Raw genomic sequence first — 23405 nt, 5'->3', positions numbered from 1 at the left:
AGAAATTGAACTTGGATCCTTAGGCTCTGAAGGCAAGCACTTTAACCGCTGAGCCATCTGTCCAGCCCACATGCTCATTGTTGAACCAACCACAAAGACTCAGGATCCAGGTGCTGGTTAGTTATACCTGGATCTGATCTTTAAATGGCCAGCCCTGGATCATGTGTCATCTTTAAGCCAGGTGTTACCACCACCTGTGACGGGACCTCATGTCTGTGCCTACAGGGACAGCTGTCAGCGGGGCTGGAGGCTGCTGTACATTGTGACTGCTTACCACAGCTGCTCTGAAGTCCTCTACCCACACCTTGTTCGCTTCCTCCAACATGTGAGCGGGACCCCAGGCCTGCCCTTCCAGGGTAAGGAGCCACGAATGAGGACTCAGGGTTGCATAACACGCCAGGACAGGACAGCCAGCCAGGGTCCAGGAACCCAGAGAGTCTGTCCCTTGACAAATGCCTGGTATGAATAACTCCCCAAACATTTCTGGAGATCCCCTAGGGGGGTGGCACAATGGATCATCTGATCTCATGGCAGGGGTGATCAGGAAAGGCTTCCTAAAGCAAGGATTACCCAGGTAGAGAGTGTGCAGAAGGAAAAAGCCAGGTGTGGTAGCACGTGCCTGTAATTCCAGCACTTGGGGAGGCAAAGGTAAGAGGATCACTGTGAGTTAAAGGCCACCTGAAACTACATAGTGAATTCCTGGTCAGCCTGGACTAAAGTGAAACCCTAACTCCAAAAACAAACACCCCCCCCCAAAAAAGAGAGAGAGTGCAAAAAGGATTACCAGGCGGCTTTTGCAGGAATAAAGGCCCAGAATTGGAATGCCTGGCACAGGAGAGAAGCAGAGGAGGAGGGCAGGAACCCAGAGTGCTTGGGTAGGCCTCCCTTCTCTGATTGCCAGGGTTGAGTCTTCAGTGGCCTCAAGCAGATAGAGACGTTACCCCTAGCAGCATAGAGGGAAGGGCTGCTTCTCAGCCTTATTTCTTTTCTTTTCTTTCTTTCTTTTTTTTCAAAGTAGGGTTTCCGCTCTAGTCCAGGCTGACCTGGAATTCACTATGTAGTCTCAGGGTGGCCTCGAACTCATGACAATCCTCCTACCTCTGCCTCCTGAGTGCTGGGATTAAATGCATGCTCCACCATGCCCTGCTCTCAGTCTTATTTCTTTTCTTTTTAAAAAAATATTATGGGGCTGGAGAGATGGCTTAGTGGTTAAGTGCTTGCCTGTGAAGCCTAAGGACCCCGGTTTGAGGCTCGATTCCCCAGGACCCACATTAGCCGGATGCACAAGGGGGCGCACACATCTGGAGTTTGTTCACAGCGGCTGGAGGCCCTGGCACACCCATTCTCTCTCTCTGTCTGCCTCTTTCTCTGTTGCTCTCTAATAAGTAAGTAAAAATGAACTAAAGAAAAATTTAAAAAATATTATGTATTTATTTATTTGACAGAGAAAGGGAGGAGAGAGAGAGAGAATGGGTGTGCCAGGGCCTCCAACCACTGTGAACGAACTCCAGATACATGCACCCCCTTGTGCATTTGGCTAACGTGGGTCCTTTGGCTTTGCAGGCAAACACCTTAACGGCTAAGCCATCCCTCCAGCCCTTCTTTATTTTATTTATTTATTTTTTTTGATGTAGGTTCTTGCTCTAGCCCAGGCAGGAAGATCAGGAGTTCCAAGTCAATCTGGGTAACATAGTGAGACAAATATTTAAAAAATAATAATAGGAGCCAGGCGTGGTGGCGCATGCCTTTAATCCCAGCACTTGGGAGGCAGAGGTAGGAGGATCATGGTGAGTTCAAGGCCACCCTGAGATTACATAGTGAATTCCAGGTCAGCCAGGGCTAGAGAGAGACCTACCTTGAAAACCCAATAATAATAATAATAATAATAATAATAATAATAATAATAATAGGGCTGGAGAGATGGCTTAGTGGTTAAGGTACTTGCCTGCAAAGCCTAAGGACCCAGGTTCGATGCTCCAGGTCCCACATAAGCCAGATGCACAAGGTGGCACATGCATCTGGAGTTTGTTTGCAGTGGCTCGAGGCCCTGGTGCGCCCATTCTCTCTCTCTCCCTCTCCCTGTCTCTAAAAATAAATAAAAATTAAAATAATAATAATAGGGGCTGAAGAGATGGCTTAGTGGTTAAGGCACTTGCCTTCAAAGCCAAAGGACCCAGGTTCTATTCCTCAGAACCCACGTAAGCCAGATTCACAAGGGGACGCATGCATCTGTAGTTTGTTTGCCATGGCTGGAGGCCCTGGTGCACCCATTCTCTCTCTCAACCTGCCTATTTCTCGCTCTCAAATAAGTAAATAAATAATAATAAAGGCCAGGGCCTCTCTAGTCATCAGTAGTTGCAGCAGCCATGGAGCACATAAGGGAACCCCCGCCAGCCACTGACCCTTCCTTTAACAAACTTCCCCTGACCTGGCTACCTGAGGAAGGGCTCCCACATGGGAGAAGACTGCAGGATGTATCTAGAATGCTTGACTCCACCTTGGGCACCACTTAGCCCAGAGACATAAAACACTGAGGTCTTCGCCCTGGGATGCTGGGTGAGGCAGGACAGTTGGCATTGGGTCTCAGCTACCCTGTAGGGCCCGGAGTCCATCAGGTGAGCCACAAAGCATGTTGAAGGTGAGCAGCTCAAGGTCATGGCTATCTCCAGACCCATGGATAGCCAAGGGCAAGACAAGAACATAACCCCATGGGATGTGGGTTCTCCTGACCTTGATGAATCACTCACTGCCCCTCATGAGCTCAGCCTCCTAAACTAGCAAAAATGAAGAGAACTGCACCACAGGTTATGGAAGGAATGCAGAGCTCATAGTTGGGGTAAGAGGGGCCCCTTCCTCCCACTGCTGACCTTGGACAAGGCCTGGACTCCCTGCCTCTGTAGGAATCGCCAAGGCCTGTGAGCAGAACCTGCAGAAGACCTTGCGTTTCGGAGGCCGCTTGGAGCTCCCTAGTAGAATGGAGCTACGGGCCATGCTGGTGAGTCTCCAGTGGGGTGGGGGTCCTGCCCAGAACCCCCTTGCTGGGTGTGCATGCACTGCAAGGGATGTGTTGATGGGCCCTGCCAGGTCTCAGTACCTAAGCGTCTCTTGCATGTGCCTGAGGACTCCCATGGCAGGGAACAAAGGCCCAGTCTTTTACTCTTTTCCTGTTTACTGGCACCCCAGGCAGGCCGCAGTTCCAAGAGGCAGCTCTTTCTTCTTCCTGGAGGCCTTGAGCGCCACCTAAAGATCAAAACGTGCACTGTAAGTGAGAGCTTAGTGCCTGGAGGGCAGGGACGCCCAGGCTCTGAAGTGGGGATGGTATGAGCCCAAGGGTCCAGAGTTCCTCACAGGCTCCCCCACAGCCCCACAAAGCAGGACTTGAGGTGGATCTTCATATCTGTGGGTTCTGCACCTTCAGATTCAACCAACTGCAATTTGAAAATATTGAGCGGGAAAAGTTGCATCTGAGCTGGGCATGGTGGGGCACACCTTCAATTCCAGCACTTGGGAGGCAGAGAGAACCTGCCTTGCAAAAACCGAAGGGAAAAAAATAGTTGCAACTAAAAAAGAACAGATTTTTTTTCTTGTTTTCTCCCCCTAAACGATGCCATAAGGTGACGTTTAAGTAACATTTATATTGTATTTCATATTATTAGTCATCATCTACTAATGATTGAAAGTCTAAAGGAGGGTGTGTGTTGGTCACATGCAAACACTTCACATTTCAAGTAAGGGTCTTTGGGCATCCTGGGATTTTGTTTTTTTATTTATTTTCATTTTTGTTTTATTTATTTGTTAGAAAGAGAGAAAGGCAAATAGAGAGAGAATGGGCACACAAGGGCCAAACTTCAGGCATATACGCCACCTTGTGCATCTGGCTCACATAGGTCCTAGAGAATTGAACTTGGGTCCTTAGGCATTGCAGGCAAGTACCTTAATCACTAAGCCATCTCTCCAGCCCCAGATTTTTTTTTTCAAGGTAGAGTCTCACTCTAGCCCAGGCTGACCTGGAACTTACTATGTATTCCCAGGGTGGCCTTAAACTCATGGTGATCCTCCTGCCTCTGCCTCCCAAGTGCTGGGATTAAAGGTGTGTGCCACCACACCTGGTGGATTTTGTTTTTTGTAAGGAGTCCTAAAATGGATCCTCTGTGAACACTGAGAGGGCGGTGGCAAACTGAACCTGCAAGAAGCCAAGGATCACACAGCCCAGACAAGGGGGCTGGAGAAATGGCTTAGCAGTTAAAGTGCTTGCCAGCAAGGCCAAAGGACCTAGGTTCAATTCCCCAGTACCCATGTAAAGCCGAATGTACAAGGGGGCATATGCATCTGGAGCTCATTTGCAGTGGCTAGAGGCTACTCTCTCAAATAAATAAATAAAATATTTTTGTAAAAGCCGGGCATAATGGAGAATGGAAAGATTGCTGTGAGTTTGAGGCCACCCTGAGACTACATAGAGAATTCCAGGTCAGTCTGGGCTAGAGTGAGACCCTACCTTGAAAAAACAAACAGAAAAAAAGAAAGAAAGATAGGCAGAATGGGTTCCCAAGTCTCAGCCTCCAAAAGCTGTCTTCTGCCTGACTCAGTCTGATTTTCTAAGCTGAGCCCTGTGTCTCTGGGCAGAGGAAGTCTGCACTGAGCTCCTGAGGCCTGGGTGGGGCTGGTCCAGCCTCACCTTCTGGCCCTGTTCAGGTGGCCAGAGACGTGGTGGAGGAGATCTGTGCTGAGATGGCCCTGACACGCCCTGAGGCCTTTGATGAGTATGTCATCTTTGTTGTCACCAACGGAGGTAAGTAGCCGGGAGTACTGAGCTTCTTCTTGCCTCAACAGCTTTGGCTAAAGGGGCCTCCATACAGCCTTGAAAGCCAGGTCAGGGAAGGAGCTCATGTGTTCTGAGCACCCTGGCCCTTCACCTGCCCCATTGGGCTTTATTCTACACATCTGAATCCCCTTCCAGATTAGGGTTTATAAAGGACAGTGTTTCTTTTTATTAATTTTTAAATTTCTGTTTATTTAATTAATTTATTTATTTGAGAGAGAGAAGGAAGGAAAGAAAGAAAGAGGAACAGAGAAAGAATGAGCACACCACGGCCTTGAGCTGCTGCACACGGACTCCAGATGCATGTGCCACCATGTGCATCTGGCTTATGTGGGTTCTGGGGAACTGAACCTGAGTCCTCAGTCTAGCAGGCAAATGCCTTGACCACTAAGCCATCAAAAATTAAAAAAGAGGGCTGAGGAAATGGCTTAGTGGTTAAGGCATTTGCCTGAGAAGCCTAAGGACCCTGGTTTGATTGCCCAGGACCCATGTAAGCCAGATGCACAAGGGGGCACATGAATCTGAAGTTCATTTGCAGTGGCTGGAGGCCCTGGTGTGCCCATTCTCTCTCCCTCTATCTCTTTCAAATAAATAAATAAAATATTAAAAAAAGAAACATCTGCAGAGCCTAAAGTGAACCCATATGGATAATCCAAAACATACATCTGCAAAGTCTCTGTTGCCATGAAGGTGATACAGTCACCTCTAGGTTTTAGGGTATGGACATCTCTGAGAAGCCATTATCAGACATCAAGTGATTTGTTCAAGGTCACAAAGTAGGGATCTGATCCCAGGAAATCTGGCTGCACGATCTGGACTCTTATCATCCTGCCAAGCCCCTCTGAAGATGTGGGACAGGTGGCAGAAATATAAGTGCAAGAGAGGGGCTGGAGGGATGGCTTAACAGTTAAGGTGCTTGCTTGCAAAGGCTAAGGACCCAGGTTCAATTCTCCAGGTCTCACATAAGCCAGATGCACAAGGTGGCACATGTGGCTGGAGTTCGTTTGCAGTGGTTGGAGGGCCTGGCACACCCATTCTTTCTCTTTCTCTCTCCCTTTCTCTCTGTAGCAAGGAAAAATAATAAATAAATAAGTGCAAGAGAGAAGTAGCTTAGATCCCAGTCTTCTACCCCATCCACAACAGGTGGCCAGCAAGGGCTTCCTCCTGGAGGAGGTCTGCATAAAGGCTCGTGGTAAATGCCTTTCTCTGTGTTCCTAGCCTCCTCTAGAAAGGATCTAGGCTTCCTCAGCATAGCCCAAGATCCTTTCTAGATCCTAGAAGGCACTCCTAAGCACTGTTGAGAGCCCCTTTCCTGGGGAGAAATGGAATGTCACTTGTCCCTTTGAATTGGAACTATTCCCCTCAGTGGGTACCAACATTTCAGTAATGCACAGGACACCCTGTTGTATATGTATGATCTTTCCGAAGAAGGAGTTGTCCCAGAGCAGAGAGGTGGGTTGCTGGAGGTAACCCTTCTGGCTGGCAGGTGGGCGCTGAGTGCTTGCTCTACACAGGTGCACACGTCCACAAACAAGCCCTCTCAGCCTGGCCATCTCTTCCCTGCAGGTCAGCACGTGTGTCCGCTCAGCCGCCGGGCCTACATTCTGGACGTAGCCTCAGAAATGGAGCAGGTGGATAGCAGCTACATGCTCTGGTTTCGGAGGGTGCTCTGGGATCAGCCACTCAAGTTTGAGAACGAGCTGTACGTGACCATGCACTACAACCAGGTCGGCAACATGGCTCTCCTCCTGCTCTGAATGTGGTGGGCTGCTGGGGGCCTGTCAGGTAGCACACCTGTCACTTTTCTTTTTTTCGGGGGGGGGGGTCAAACTTGAGTCATGCATGCTTAGGCAATTCCACATACAAAATGTGGCCAGTTAGCTCCAGTGGCCACACGATGGCGCTGTTGATACGTAGCGCAACGTAGTCTGGTAGTATGTTTAGTCGGTAAAATCCCCAGGCAAATCCTCTAGGTCTGCGCTGGGTGCGCCCGCAGTCTCTTTTGACACTCTCTGGAGCATGCTCAGTTTTGAGGGATGTGTATCCGATGAAGACTTATTCACACGCTGTGCAAACTCCCTCTTAGTCTTCAGCCCACACAGCTCCACTATCATGCTCCCAGAAGTGCACAGGGCGGCAGTTGGCGGGGTTGCTTGCCTCAGGACACCCCTAGCAGGAGTGTGTGCACCCATTTGGTGGCTCCTTATGCAAATGCTCCTCACAGGTACTGCCTGACTACCTGAAGGGCCTCTTCAGCAGTGTATCAGCCAGCCGGCCCAACGAGCAGCAGCTGCAGCAAGTGTCCAAGCTGGCCTCACTGCAGCACCGCGCCAAGGACCACCTGTACCTGCCCAGTGTGTGAGCACCTGCCCGTGTGCGAGGTGGAGGGAGCAGGGCTGCTCGCCCCCTCTGTGCTCACAGCCGCTTATCCCAGGCCCCAGGCTTCTGCACCCCCATAGGAGCTGGGATCCCACTTCCCCATGGTGACCAAGTAGTAGCTCAGAGCAATTTGAATGATGAAAAGCTTCCAGGGCCTGGAGAGATGGCTTAGCCGTTAGGACTCTTGCCCATGCAGTCTGAGGACCCAGGTTCAATTCCCCAGTACCCACGTAAGCCAGCTACACAAGATGGTACGTGCATCTGGAGTTGTTTGCAGTGGCTAGAAGCCCTGGTGCACCCATTCTCTCTCTCTCTACCCCATTTTTCTTTTTAAACTGGGCATGATGGCGCACACCTTTAATCCCAGTGCTCAGGAGGCAGAGGTAGGAGGATTGCGATAAGTTCAGGGCAGTCTGAGACTACATAGTGAATTCTAGGTCAGCTCAGGCTAGAGTGAGACCCTACCGCAAATAAATTAAAAAAAAAAAAAAATATATATATATATATATATATATATATATATATATATATATATATATATATATATATATATATATAACCCGGGTGTGGTGGCTCATACCTTTAATCCCAGCACTCGGAAGGCAGAGGTAGGAGAAATGCCGAGAGTTTGAGTCCACCCTGAGACTACATAGTGAATTCCGGGTCAGCCTAAGCTAGAGTGAGATCCTACCTTGAAAAGAAAAAAAAAAAAAAAAATATATATATATATATATATATATATATATATATATATGAAAATGGGTGTACCAGGCCTTCTAGCCACTGCAAACAAACTCCAGATGCAGGTGCCACCATGTGCATCTGGCTTATATGGGTTCTGGTAAGTCAAACCTGGCTCCTTAGGTTTGACAGGCAAGTGCCTTAACCACTAAGCCATCTCTCCTGATCATTTATATATATATGTAAAATTTAAAAGACAAGGGCTGGAGAGATGGCTTAGTGGTTAAGCGCTTGCCTGTGAAGCCTAAGGACCCCGGTTGGAGGCTCAGTTCCCCAGGTCCCACGTTAGCCAGATGCACAAGGGGGCGCACGCATCTGGAGTTTGTTCACAGAGGCTGGAAGCCCTGGCGTGCCCATTCTCTCTCTCTTCCTCTATCTGTCTTTCTCTCTGTGTCTGTTGCTCTCAAATAAATAAATAAATAAAATTAAAAAAAAAATTAAAAGACAATAACAAAATTTAAAATGAAAAAATATTTTTTAAAAAACATCAAGCCATGTTGTACATGCATACCTTTAATCCCAGAACTCAGGGGCCTGAGATAAGAGGATCACTGTGAATTCCAGGCCAGCCTGAGATTACATAGTGAATTCCAGGTCAGCCTGGGCTAGAGTGAGACCCTACCTCAAAATATCAAAACATGAAAAACTAAAATTAAAATTAAAATAAGGAGCTGGAGAGATGGCTTATCAGTTAATCACTTATCTATTAAGTCTAAGGACCCCGGTTTGAGACTCGATTCCCCAGTAGCCATGTAAGGCAGATGCACAAGGTGGTGCATGCATCTGGAGTTCGTTTGCAGTGGCTGAAGGCCCTGGTGCACCTAATCTCTCTCTCTCTTTCTCTCTCCCCCTCTTTCTGTATCTCTCTCAAATAAATAAATAAAAATAAACAAAAAATTTAAAGAATAAAAATAAAATAAAATAAGAATAGGGCTGATGAGATGGCTTGGCTGTTAAGGTGCTTGCCTGCAAAGCCTAAAGACCCATGTTTGACTCTTCAGATCCCACATAAGCCAGATGCACCATGCGATGAAAGCACAAGGTCACACATGCCCACTAGGTGACACAAACATCTGGAGTTTCGTTGCAGTGGCTGAGGCCCTGGTGCACCAATTCTCTCTCCCTTTCTCTGTCTTGCTCTCTCTAAAAATAAATAAATATAAGAGTAACAGGGCTGGAGAGATGGCTCAGCAGTTAAGGCACTTGCCTGCAGAGCCTAATGACTCAAGTTCAATTTCCCAATCCCCATGTAAAGCCAGATGCACACAGTGACACATGTATCTGGAGTCTGCAGCTGCTGGAGACTCTGGCATGACCATCCTCTCTGTGTGCCTCTCTTCTATCTCTCTGTGCTTGCAAATAAATATATTAAAATATTTTTTTAAAAAATAAGAATAACAGGGCTAGAGAGGTGGCTTGGCGGTTAAGGCGTTTGCCTATGAAGCCTAAGAAATTCATGTTCAAATCTCCAGGTCCCACATAGCCAGACACACAGTGACACAAGCACGCAATGTCACAATGCCCACAAGGGGGCGCACCCGTCTAGAGTTTGTTCACAGCAGCTGAAGGTCCTGGTGTGTACCCATTCCCTTTCTCTCTCCTTCTTTCTCTCTCAAAAATAAAATTAAAATAAACCTTAAAAAAAATAGCAGTCGATGAAAGGTCCACAGTGTGTGAGTGAGAAGGGCAGCGCAGTCTGCTGTTCACACCGTTCTGTCCCTTTCCTGGATGTTCATCCAAAAGAGCTGTCTCCTCAGTCTGCCACCACCTCACCTGTCCCACAGCCTCTGGAAAGCTCCACAGGTCACTCACAGTTCACTAGTGAGAAGACAAGAAGGAGGCAAATGACAGGTTTGTTATGAAAATGACTGGCCTCACAGCCCCTGGACTGCATTTTGAAAAGCCCTGATGTGAAATAACAGAAAGAGGCTAACTGGAACGTGTTTCCAGTGCCTCTAACACACAAGGGCCTAATGTGCACAGTGGCTTTCCTTCTTTCTTTCTTTCTCTCTCTTTCCTCCTCCTCCTCCTTCTTTTTGTGGTTGTTTTTCGAGGTAGGGTCTCGCTGTAACCCAGGCTGACCTGGAATTAACTAGGTAGTCTCAGGTTGGCCTTGACCCCATGGCGACCCTCCTACCTCTGCCTCCCAAATGCTGGGATTAAAGGTGTGCACCACCATGCCCGGCCCTTTTCTTTCTTTCTTTTTTTTCATTTTTCTTTTCTTTTTTTTGGTTTTTCAAGGTTGGGTCTTGCTCTAGTCCAGGCTGACTAGGAATTCACTATGTAGTCTCAGGCTGGCCTTAAACTCATGGCAATCCTCCTACCTGTGCCTCCTAAGTGCTGGGACTAAAGCAACACACCCAGCTCATTTTTATATTTTTTTGACTATTATTTATTTATTTGAGAGAGAGAAAATAAGTCAGAGAGGGTGAGGGAGGAAGGGAGAGAGAGAATGGGCGCACCAGGGCAAGCAGCCACTGCAAACAAATTCCAGACATCTGACTTACGTGGGTCCTGGGGACTTGAATCAGGGTCCTTTGGCTTTGCAGGCAAGTGCCTTAACCACTAAGTCATCTCTCCAGATCTGGTTTTCATTTATTTATTTATTTATTTATTTATTTATTTATTTATTTATTTATTTATTTTGAGGTAAGGACTCACTCTAACCCAGGCTGACCTGGAACTCACTCTGTAGTTCCAGGCTGGCCTTAAACTCACAGTAATCCCACCTTGACCTCCTGAGTGTTGGGGGCAACCAGCTTGAACCATTCATTTTTCTCCTTTTACAAATGAGAAAACTGAGACCTTCCCCCACCCCCAAGGGATCTTTATGGCTTATTAGCAAGTAGGTTGGGGAGACAGATCTAAACCTGAGGAAGCTGGTTCCACAGCCCAGCTCTTTTCCCGCCACGGAAGGGAAGGACAGAGGTTTCCAAGGGCACCTTTGGGAAGAGAGGTGTCTCCCAGCCTCTCTGACATCTGCAGCCAGGGCAACTGGGATTCTTGTTGCTCTTTTCCACCAGGCCTAAATCGGCCCCAAGGGGGAGCCTCCATAAGCCAGAGAGATGTGGGCTGGAGCTGGAAGTAAAGGTGGGGGCTCATGGCTCTGAGAACTTGACCGAGAGGCCCAGCACCCTGCTCTGACCAACCCCAAAGCAACTACTTTGCCACCTGGCCATCTTGGTGCTTCGGGTGTGGCTCTGGCTGGGACTTCTCCTTGGGGGCAAGAAGCAGAAAATCCAGCCCCGGATCACAACACCTCATTCAATCACTGTGTAACCCTGGACTCCTTGGAGAACTTCTCAGAGCCTCAGCTCCCTCAGCTGCAAACAGGAACGCCATGTTCCCCTTCCATTCTCCCCCACACTTGGTCTCCCAAGGCAGTGTAGCAGCGATGTCGGCTTGGCATCATGCCCAGCACTCAGGGGGGAGCAAGCAACAGATGCTCAGGAGCCCTGTACCCTCTGCCCACAGGCGGGAGATCCAGGAGTACATCCCCACTCAGCTCTACCACACGACAGCCAGCGACATCTGGCTCAACCTGGTCAGCCAGCACCGACAGCAGACACAGGCGCTCAGACCCCACCAGGCCCGCGCCCAGTTCCTGGGTGAGAGCTGAGAGGAAGGCTAGAGACTTTGGAGGGGGAATGCTAAGGGTGGCTTAGAGGAGGGGGATGAAGACACTGGTTTATTTTGATTGATTAATTTATTTATTTTGGTTTTTCGAGGCAGGGTCTCACCCTAGCCCAAGCTGACTGGAATTCACTATGTACTCTCAGGGTGGCCTCGAACTCACAGCGATCCTCCTACCCTTGCCTCCTGGGTGCTGGGATTAAAGGTGTGTGCCACCACGCCCAGCTTATTTTTATTTTTTGATTTTTCGAGGTAGGATCTCACTCTGGCCCAGGCTGACCTGGAATTCACTATGGAATCTCAGGGTGGTCTCAAACTCATGGCGATCTTCCTACCTCTGCCTCCCGAGTTCTGGGATTAAAGTCATGCACCACTATGCCCGGTTAAGAGAAGACTTTTTTAACACTTTCCCAAAGAAATCCCCAGGGCTGGAAGTGACCTTTGGAAGAGAAATAAAAGCAAATAAGCCAGGAGCTAGGGTATGAGAGGCTGGGTGGGGAGGCCAGAGAGGTAGGAGACAGAAGCCCAGGGTGGCATTTGCAGGAGGCCTGGCAGCTCAGGGCATAGGAGGTGCAGCCCACACAGGCCCAGCTGCCCTGCTCACGGCTTCTCTCCACCGCAGGCCTCCTCAGTGCTTTTCCTATGTTCGGCTCCTCATTCTTCTTCGTCCAGAGCTGCAGCAATGCCACGGTGCCAGCCCCCTGCATCCTTGCTGTTAACCACAATGGCCTCAACTTCCTCAGTACCAAGACCCACGTGAGTGGCCTCAACCTGGCCCTGTCCACTTGTCCCATGCCCCCTCTCCTGGCACCAAGATTATCAGGGTTTTGTTGTTGTTGTTTGTTTGTTTGTTTGTTTTTCAAGGTAGGGTCTCACTCTAGTCCAGGCTGACCAGGATTTCACTATGTAGTCTTAGGGCAGCCTCAAACTCATGGCGCTCCTTCTACCTCTGCCTCCCAAGTGCTGAGATTAAAGGAGGACACCACCATGCCCAGTTGTTTTTTTTTTGGTTTTTGTTTGTTTGTTTGGTTGGTTGGTTGGTTTTGGTTTTTCATGGTAGTATTTCGCTCTAGTCCAGGCTGACCTGGAATTCACTATCTAGTCTCAGGTTGGCTTTGAGCTCACAGTTTGCCTCCCGAGTGTTGGCATTAAAGGCATGCACCACCACACCCCACAAGATTTTGGGTTTTGAAAGCCAGCCTCACCTATCACTTGCCTTCATCTTTAACCAGTCTCTTCCCTCCCCTTCAGAGCCTCACTTCCTCATCTGGAAAATGGGGATAATAGAACACTCCCCACCCTACAGGACTATGTGAAGGAGACACTCAAGAAAACACACCTGCAAAGATTTAGTATTGTGTTGGTCTGCTCAGGGTGGCTTCCACACACAGTGCAAGGTCATTTTCTCATAGTTCTAGAGGCTAAAATTCCAAGATCAGGAGCTCAGAAGTTCTGCTATCTTGCTGCTGGGTCCTGTCTTATTACTGGGTTCTCATGTGGCTTCTGTGCAGGCAGGCATAGCTGCCTCGGTGGGTCCAGCTTTCCTCTTCTTTTTTCAAATTATTTTAGTTTTAGTTATTTGTTAGGGGGAAAGAGAGATACAGAAATAGGCAGGTAGAGAGAGAGGGAGAGAATGGGCACGTGAGGGCCTCCAGCCATTGCAAATGAACTCCAGATACATGCACCCCCTTGTACATCTGGCTTATGTGGGTCCTGGCAAATTGAACCTGGATCCTTTGGCTTTGCAGGCAAGCACCTTAACCACTCATCTCTACAGCCCTCCTCTTCTTCTTTTTTTCTTTAAATATTTATATTTATTTATTTGAGAGAATGAATGGGCACGCCAGGGCCTCCAGCCGCTGCAAATGAACTCCAGATGCGTGTGCCACCATGTAGCATCTGGACTATGTGGGTCCTGGAAAATTGAACCTGGGTCCTTTAGCTTTGCAAGCAAGCACCTTCACCACCAAGCCATTGTTCCAGCCCTTCTTCTTTTTTTAAAAAATTGATTTATTTACTTATTTGAGAAAGAGAGAGAATGGGCATTCCAGGGCCTCTAGCCACTGCAAAAGAACTCCAGATATATGTGACCCCTTGTGTATCTGGCTTATGTGGGTACTGGGGGATTGAACCTGGGTCCTTTGGGTTTGCCTGCAAGCACCTTAACTGCTAAGCCATCTCTTCAACCCCAACTTACCTCTTCTTTAAAGGACACCAGTCTTGTTCAAATTGAACCCACCCTGACCTCATTTTAACTGCTTCACTTTTTTTCTGTTCCTTTCTCTCTTTTTTTTTTTTTTTTTTTTGACAGGATTTCAGTTAACATGGCACAGGTCAGGCTTGAATGATCTCTTGGTCCTCTTGGCTCAGCTTCCCAAGTACTGGGATTACAGGGGAATGCCACACCACCACACTTTCTCTCTCTCTCTCTCAGTTTGTTGTTTTATTTTTATTTTTATTTTTATTTTTTATTTTTGGTTTTTCGAGGTAGGGTCTCACTCTAGCCCTGGCTGACCTGGAATTCACTATGGAGTCTCAGGGTGGTCTTGAATTCACGGTGATCCTCCTACCTCTGCCTCCCAAGTGCTGGGGTTAAAGGCGTGCACCACCATGCCCAGCCTTCTCACTTTCTTTTTAAAAACAGTATTTTATTTAGGGCTGGAGAGATGGCTCAGCGGTGAAGGCATTTGCCTGCAAAGCCAAAGGATCCTGCTTTGATTCTCCAGGACCCATGTAAGCCAGATACACAAGGGGGCGCATGCATTTGGAGTTCATTTGCAGTGGCTAGAGGCCCTGGCATGCCTACTTTCTCCCTCTCTCTCTCCCTCTCTCTCTCTCAAATAAATAAATAAAATATTTTTAAAAATTTATTTATTTATTTGCAAGCACAGAGAGAAGAGAGAGACACATAGAGAGAGAATGGGCACACTGGGGTGTCTAGCTACTGCACACAAACTCCAGACACATGCTCCACTTTGTGCATCTGGCTTTACGTGGGTCCTGGGGAACCAAACTCAGATCTTTAGGCTTTACAGACAAGCACCTTAACCGCTGAGCCATCTCTCCAGCCCTTTCTCTCTCTCAAGACTCTGAGACAGGAATTTTGCTTGCAGATGAATTTAAGAGACACAGGAGGAAAGAAATAGGTGTAGAAAGAGGCAGAGACGATCAATGTGGGTTACCACAAGAATTTCTAGTGTGCCAGAGACCCTGGGAGACCATGAGGAACAATACCGTTTAATGAGTACCTCCTCTCCTGAGACAAAGAGCCCCATGACCTACCAGTCTTTATCCCCATTGGTAGTCAGTTAAGGTCTTCCCACCCCCATGGTATTAATTCACCATCACTCTAACTTCTCTACATGGAGACCAAAAATAAAGCCGGTCAACGTTCCCAGAGCGGCTCTGATGTATAGGTCAGGATACTAACAGTGCCCGCTCCTCTCTGCCTCCAGACAAAGAAACTGATCCAGTGGTCAGGTGACTTGTTCCAGTTCACCAAGCCAGTGCCTGGGGAACAGCACAGACCAAGGGCCTCCTGGCTGCTGGTCTGACTCACAGAGGATGATGGGCTGGTATGTTAGACTGTCTCCACACTCATGCATGTTTGGCCCCTCTCCCACCATCCCCAGGAGCTGATCGTGAAGTTTCCCCTGAAGGATATCCAGTCGACACGGACCCAAAGGCCCACAACCAACTCCAGCTACCCCTATGTGGAGATCACACTGGGGGACGTGACAGCCCAGCGTACCATACAGCTGCAGCTAGAGCAGGTAGGTCCAGTCCCACAGGCCACGCCTGGTCATCACCCAAGTCCTGGTTCCCTTGTTATGCATATTGGTCTCTACTCTGGGCTGGCTGGACCTCTGGAGCATCTATCCCAGTGAAGGGGAAAACAGCTGCAAGTTATCATAGAGGTGTTCCGGGAAATGATGAACTGGCAGTGGCTTTGTGGGGAAAAGACCTAGGTTGTTTGCAGAATAGGGAAGCATTTGGCAGGGCACTAATGAGACACTAGGGCCAGGGGAAAAGATCTCAGAGTTCTTAGAATTTTAAGAACCTGGAGCAGGGGCTGGAGAGATGGCTTAGCAGTGAAGGTACTTGCCTGTAAAGCCAAAGGACCCAGGTTCAATTCCCCAGGATCCATGTAAGCCAGATGCACAAGGGTGCACACGCATCTGGAGTTCATTTGCAGTGGCTGGAGGCCCTGGCACACCATTTTCTCTTTCTCTCTCTCTCTCTCCCTGCTTATTTCTGTATCTCTCTCTCAATATAAAAGAACCTGGATCCGGGCATAGTGGCGCACACCTTTAATCCCAGCACTTGGGAGGCAGAGGTAGGAGGATCGCCATGAGTTCAAGGCCACCCTGAGATGACAGAGTTAATTCCAGGTCAGCCTGGACCAGAGTGAGACCCTACCTTGAAAAACCAAAAAAAAAAAAAAAAAAAAAAAGAAGAAGAACCTGGGGGGCTGGGGATACAAGTCAGTTAGAAGAGTCCTTGTCTAGCATACACAAAGTCCTGGGTTCAATCTCTAGCACCCCATAAAACCTGGTATTTGGGCTGGAGGGATGGTTTAGCAGTTGAGGTGTTTGCCTATGAAGCCTAAGGACCCAGGTTTGATTCTCCAGTACCCATGTAACCCAGATGCACAAGGGGGCGCATGCATATGGAATTCATTTGCAGTGGCTGGATGCCCTAGTATGCCCATTCTCTTTCTCTCATATGTTTTTTTTTTTTTTTTCTTTTTTTGAAGTAGGATCTCACTCTAGCTCAGGCCGACCTGGAATTCACTATGTCATCTCAGTGTGACTTCAAACTCACAGCACTCCACTTACCTCTGCCTCCTGAGTACTGGGATTAAAGTCATGCACCACCACACCTGGCTCCATTCTCTCTCTCTGTATCTGCCTCTTGTGCTTTCAAAATGGATAAATAAATAAAATTGGAAAAAAAAAACTGGCCTGGCATGATGGCCCATGCCTTTAATCCCAGCACTCAGGAGGCAGAGGTAGGAGGATCACCGTGAGTTTGAGGCCACCCTGAGACGACATAGTGAATTCCATGTCAGCCTGAGCTAGAGTGAGACCCTACCTGGAAAAAAAAAGAAAAGAAAAGAAAAGAAAAATCTGGTATTTGGTGTACAATCAGCTCTCTCAGGAAGTGTAGACAGGAGGACCAGAAGCTGAAGGCTATCCCTGGCTACACAGTCAATTTGGGACCAGCCTGTGCTAGAAATCTGGGGTTTTCCTCAGGGCACTGGCACTTAAGAAGCCAAGGCAGGAGGAGGGTACTTAATAGGTTGATATTGTATATATGTAAGTACAATGATTGAGATGGGAAGGTAATATGATGGAGAATGGAATTTCAAAGGGGAAAGTGTCAGGTGGGGAGGGAGGGAATTACCATGGGATAATTTTTTTTATAATCATGGAAAATGTTAATAAAAATTTAAAAATCTAAAAAAAAAGAAGCCAAGGCAGGTTGGTAAATAGGTAGTCACAGGAACGTCTAAGGATATTGACCTGGATGAGCTAGGTTGTGGTGTCTGGGGTTGCAAGTCATCAAAGTGAGCTCTTTGACACTTAGGGAAAGAGACTCACCTGGATCCTCAACTAGGACTTCATCAAACTTTTCCTAACACAGCAAATACACCAAAGTCCAACTTGGGTGAGCCAGTGAGTTTACTGGGGTCACTTACAGAAGCATGGCAGCTGCATTACTGAAAAGCAGCCCACAGGCAGCATGGAGACAACTCAGAGAGGCCGCATCTCTGAGGCTCACTGCATGAGTGAGGTGCTTGCGTATGTATGTATGTATGTATGTATGTATGTATGTATTTTTTTAAGTTTTTTGAGGTGGGGTCTCACTCTATCCCAGGCTGACCTGGAAGTTACTATGTAGTCTCAGGGTGGCCTTGAAGTCACGGTGATCTTCCTACCTCTGCCTCCCGAGTGCTGGGATTAAAGGCATGTGCCACCACGCCTGGGTTTATATTTTTATATATTTTTATTTTACTTACTTGAGAGAGAGAGAGAGAATGTGTGTGAAAATGTGCAAGCCAGGGCCTCCGGTTGCTACAAATAAACTCCAGCCACATGTGCCACCTTGTGCATCTGGCTTACGTGGGTTCTGGGGAATTGAACCTAGGTCCTTCAGCTTTGCATGCAAGTGCTTTAACTGCTAAGCAAGTCATCTCTCCAGCCCAGAGGTGCTTCCTCTTTATATGACCTTGGTGTGCGTTGTGGTAGGAGGGTGGGGGGGAGTGGATTGTGAATCTTATAAATTTCAGGAACTTGCCCAAAACTTGTGAGATGTTTATATTTTGAACCTTGTTTCTTTCCTGAGCCTTGAAGGGAAGCCATGTTTCAATTTGGAACTTCCTAAGGAACCTCCCTTTAGAATGAAATGTTTAAAATCTGAGGAAATTCTTATGTAATTGGGGCTATCCCTTTGAATGGAGGGAGCAGGATTTTCATACCACTGGAGAGACAAAGTTGAGGTCAAGAGAGGGGCAAGAGCCGGGTGTGGTGCCACACGCCTTTAATCCCAGCACTTGGGAGGCAGAGGTAGGAGGATTGCTGTGAGTTCGAGGCCACCCTGAGACTCCATAGTGAATTCCAGGTCAGCCTGGGCTAGAGTGAGACCCTATCTCGAAAAACCAAAAAAAAAAAGAGAGAGAGGGGCAAGGATGCCCCCTCTCCAGGTTGTGGTTCTAGACTGCCAACTCCCCTTTGAAGACTGGGCCCAGGGTCTGCAATAAAGGGCTTATTTCTCTGAAAGAGGGTGGGTTTCCAATGTGCCAGCCCTGCCCCCAAGGGAAAGAATAAAGCCCCCCCCCTCAGAGAAGCTGCAAGTCAGGACGAGTTTCCCCAGCCACCATACTCTACTTCTGCTACCCCCCACACACACTCCACACACACCACCAACATGCCCTCTGGGAGCCTTCAGCTTTCCATCTGTCATCCTTTCACATGCCCAGGGCCCTTTCTCTGGTTCCTTCTCTCTCTATTTTGGTTTTTCAAGATAGGGTCTCACTCTAGCCCAGGCCGGCCTGGAATTCACTATGTAGTTTCAGGCTGGCCTCGAACTCATAGTGATCCTTCTACCTCTGCCTCCTGAGTGCTGGGATTAAAGGCGTGTACCACCACGCTGGCTTGGTTCCTTCTCTTTTTGAAACCTTCCCAGCCCCCAAGCTGTCAAAAACCATCTCCACTGTGACAGCCCCATCCTTCCATCCCTCCATGTCTCCCTTTTTGACAGGCAGGCCTCTCCAGCTGACCTCACCATCCCTGTCAGTCAGTCCTCTCTTCACCCTTGTGGCCTCCTCTCCCTCCTTCCCCATCTGCTTGATTGTTCCACCATGCGGACTTCTCTCACTTCCACTGTTCTGAACTTTCATGTCCCCTCCCTACCCACGACCCTTTGCACTCACTGTCCTTTCCACCTGAGGTGTTTCTACCCTGATTCCTCACAGGGCTCCCTCCCTCCATGTGTTCCAGTTTTGCCACATAAGCCCCCTGTTTACAAATAATGACTCATCAGCTTTGTCTGTGTGGCCCTCAGTGTGGCTTGCAAGTCACTGAAGTGTTTGAACATTATCTGTCTCCCCCCACCAGAAGATCAGCTCCAGGAGGTCAGGGCTATATTTATCACATTTTCAGTGTCCAGAGCACCGTGCCCGGCCCATAGTAGATTTTTTTAAAAATTATTTTGATTTATTTATTTGAGAGCGACAGACAGAGAGAGAAAGAGGGAGATAGAGAGAATGGGCATGCCAGGGCCTCCAGCCACTGCAAACGAACTCCAGACGCATGCGCCCCCTTGTGCATCTGGCTAACGTGGGCACTGGGGAATTGAGCCTTGAACTGGGGTCCTTAGGCTTCACAGGCAAGCGCTTAACCGCTAAGCCATCTCTCCAACCCCCATAGTAGATTTTTAAAAACAATTTATTTATTTGAAAGAGAGACTGGGTCTGGGCGTGGTGGCACGCACCTTTAATTCCAGCACTTGGGAGGCAGAGGTAGGAGGATCACCTTGAGTTCAAGGCCACCCTGAGACTACATAGTCAATTCCAAGTCAGCTTGGACTACAGTGAAGCTCTACCTCAAGAAAGAAAGAAAGAGAGAGAGAGAAAGGGGAGAAAATGGGCATGTGTTGCAGTTAGGTTCTCACTGCTGGTAGAAATCACCCAACTAATAGCAGCTTCTGGGAAAAAGAGGTTTATTTTGGCTGACAGGCTTGAGGGGAAGCTCCATGATGGCAGGGGAAAGCAATGGCATAAGTAGAGGGTGGACATCACCCCCTGGCCAACAAAAGGTGGGCCATAGCAATAGGAGAGTGTGCCAAACACTGGCATGGGGTAACTGGCTATAACACCCATAAGCCTGCCCCCAACAATACACTGCCTCCAGGAGGCATTAATTCCCAAATCTCCATCAACTGGGAACCTAGCATTCAGAACACCTAAGTTTATGGGAGACACCTGAATCAAACAACCACAGCATGTCAGGGCCTCTAGCTGATACAAACTCACTCTGGATGCATATGCCACCTTGGGCATGTGGCTTATATAGGTCCTGGGGAATTGAACCTGGATCCTTTGGCTTTGCAGGCAAGAGCCTTAGCCACTAGGCAATCTCTCCAGACCCTATAATAGATGTTTAATGTGTATTTGTTAGATGGATAGTTGAGCGACTGGGTGGGAGATGGATATGTAGATAGGTAGGAAGGTGGGTGAATGGAGGGATAGATGGACAAGTGGAGCAGTGGATGGGTACATACAGATGGACAGATATGTGGGATAGATAGGTGGGTGAATGGGATTGAGTTGAGGGGTAGGTGGATGGATAGATGGGTGGGTGCATGGGTGAATGGATGAGTGCATGAATGTCTGGATTAAATGAAAAGCTTTTTGACTTTTTTCTTTTTCTTTTTTTGCATTTTCGAGGTAGGATTTTGCTCTAACCCTGGCTGACCTAGAATTCATTATTTAGTCTCAGGCTGACCTCAAACTCATGATGATCTTCCTACCTCTGCCTCCCAAGTGCTGGGATTAAAGGCGTGTGCCACCAGCTTCTTTACTTCCTGGCAGGCCCCTCCTATGTGACTCTGTCTTGTATGCGTGGAAGGATACATTCATTCATTCACATATTCATTCAACACACACCATTGAGCATCTCTGTACAGCTAGCTCTGATAGATGTTGCTGAGAGCCCTTCTGTCCTGATCCTTACTGAGCCCCAATTCTCAAATACAGAAGAATCTACATACAATCCATGCTGGGAACTCAGTTATGTAGGAGGCAACTGACTTCCAGGAAGAGGTGTTTTCCAAGTATGATGGCATTACCTCCAACAAGAGGACCTTGATGGCATCTCTGCTTCTTTGAACCTCAGTTTCCACACCAGTCAAGCTAGGTGTGAACAGAGTCTAGAATACAGCAACTGAGAAGAAGGCAGAGGTCAGCTGGCAAGGAGCTGTGTTGCTCGATTTTCTTTCACTAAGACTAATGAGTCCAACAATGGATTTGTCCATTGATGAGATCAGAATCCTCAGGACCCAACCTCCGCGCAGTGGCTGGATGAACTCTTCAACATATAAGCCTTTTGGGAGACACGTCTTATCCACACTGTAACAGGAGGATCCCCACCTTGCATACACTGTACTTCTCTGAGGTGGCCACAGGACAAGGTGGTCACTGCTGACCTTGGCAAAAGGCATTAAGAGTGTGGTCCTGGGCTGGAGAGATGGCTTAGCAGTTAAGGTGCTTCCCTGCAAAGCCTAAGGACCCATGTTTGACTCTCCAGGTCCCACATAAATCAGATACACAAGGTGACACAAGTATGCCAGTTCACACATGCACACGAAGTTGCACACACATCAGGAGTTTGATTGCAGTGGCTAGAGGCCCTGGTGGGCCAATCCTTTCTCTTTTTCCTTCTCTGTCATTAAAGAAAAAAAAGGAGCCAAGCTGGGCATGGTGGCACACGCCTTTAATCCCAGCTCTCAGGTGGCAGAGGTAGGAAGATTGCCATTAGTTTGAGGCCACCCTGAGACTACATAGTGAATTCCTAGGCTAAAGTAATACCGTACCTTGAAAAACAAAAACAAAACAAAACATAACAAACAAAAAGCCAAGCATGGGGGCGCATGCCTTTAACCCCAGCACTCAAGAGGCAGAGGTTGGAGGATCGCTGAGAGTTCAAGGCCACCCTGAGACTACATAGTGACTTCCAGGTCAGCCTGGGCTAGAGTGAGACCTTACCTCGGAAAAAAAAAAGACCCTAATAACTCAAAAAATCAATAACAATAATAAAAGAGTGTGGCCCTGGAGACAGGAGCATTTCTTCAGTGGTGGCGGGGTTCCTCACGGAGCTCAGGCAGTGTGGCCCTCACGGGTCAGTGGGCCTCTGTTTAGTTAGCCCTTCTGGAACCTAGACACTGGTTTTGCTCTGAGAACTGCGCTCACAGGTGAGTGATGGGCTACAGTTTTCTGCGGGCTTCTCTCAGCCACCCATTTAGGTGTCAGCTGCCAAGTGTAATCATGGCCAACACTATTAAAGACTGTTACCATTTTTATTTTTTATTTTATTTATTTATTTTGTGTTTTTTTTTAATTTATTTATTTGAGAGCGACAGACACAGAGAGAAAGACAGATAGAGGGAGAGAGAGAGAATGAGCGCACCAGGGCTTCCAGCGTCTGCAAACGAACTCCAGATGCGTGCGCCACCTTGTGCATCTGGCTAACGTGGGATCTGGGGAACCGAGCCTTGAACCGGGGTCCTTAGGCTTCACAGGCAAGCGCTTAACCGCTAAGCCATCTCTCCAGCCCTTATTTTGTTTTTTTGAGGCAGGGTCTCATTCTAGCTCAGGCTGACGTGGAATTCACTATGTAGTCAGGTTGGCCTTGAACTCTCAGCGATCCTCCAACCTCTGCCTCCCGAGTGCTGGGATTAAAGGCATGTGTCATCACTCCCGGCTTAAGGTCCTCCACATTTGAGACTTTGGGCTCTGTAAAGAACCTGGAGAGCTTGCCTTGTCTTCCAGGGGGAAGTAGGGATGACAGTCCCCAGGTGGTTACCTTTGTCAATCACATCTCCATTCTGTAGGTCCCGCTCCAAGATAGTTAGGAACCCTAGACTTCCTGTGTCCCCTGCAGGGTCTGGAGCTCTGTCATGTGGTGGCCGTGCACGTGGAGAACATGCTGCGTGCCCGGGAGGAACGGCTCACGCTGCCCCCCAGCGAGATCACCCTGCTCTGACAGTCCTGCCTTCCACCTGCCTCCTGCCAAAAGACTCACTGTGTGGCTTGAAGGTTGTTGCTGGGTCTCTCTGGGCCACTGCCCCCTGGAAAGGTCCGGAACCTTGGTGAAGAAGACCAAGGGATGCAAAAGAAACAACCTAAGAAGACTGACCCAGAGCTAGCATGGGGTTACTGCATGTAGCCTACCTAGGGTCCACTGACCAGGGGAAATTTTCTAAAATTGGCCCACCATATAGTGGGAAAGAAAACAGGATCTCAGGGCTTCCTACCCTGATTCCCATCCTGACCCAGGAGACCCCACAGCGGGGCCGCGGGGTAAGTTGCACTGGGCTCTGTTGTCTCTTCCCAGGTGACACTCGGATGTGCTCCACCTCACCACAGCTCTCCACATGTCTGCATCAGGTGCCCCACATTGTGCTGTCCCTTAGCCTGGTTTCATTTCTATGAAACATTATTTTTTATTTATTTTTTTTTTTTGAGGCAAGCCTAACACACTGGCGCTTTTTTTTAATGTGAGAGAGAGAGAGAGAAAGCATTGGCGTGCCAGGGCCTACAGCAACTGTAATA

General features: G+C 48.3%; 1 protein-coding gene across 1 annotated transcript in view; it reads left to right on the top strand.

Annotated features, from left to right (window-relative positions):
* Myo15a (myosin XVA) overlaps nt 1-22852 on the top strand; it is a 65491-nt gene extending 42639 nt beyond the window's left edge. The window contains 10 exon segments of the mRNA XM_045131385.1: nt 226-356; nt 2901-2995; nt 3184-3261; nt 4693-4789; nt 6386-6546; nt 7044-7177; nt 11414-11547; nt 12195-12328; nt 15205-15345; nt 22735-22852. Coding sequence (XP_044987320.1) covers nt 226-356; nt 2901-2995; nt 3184-3261; nt 4693-4789; nt 6386-6546; nt 7044-7177; nt 11414-11547; nt 12195-12328; nt 15205-15345; nt 22735-22836 — 1207 coding nt within the window. The 3' untranslated portion in view covers nt 22837-22852.
* Nucleotides 22853-23405: the final 553 nt, after the last annotated feature.

The sequence above is a fragment of the Jaculus jaculus genome, chromosome 12 (assembly GCF_020740685.1).
Source record: "Jaculus jaculus isolate mJacJac1 chromosome 12, mJacJac1.mat.Y.cur, whole genome shotgun sequence".
In the NCBI taxonomy this organism is placed as follows: Eukaryota; Metazoa; Chordata; class Mammalia; order Rodentia; family Dipodidae; genus Jaculus; species Jaculus jaculus.
This window is presented reverse-complemented; position numbering and strand designations above follow the sequence as displayed.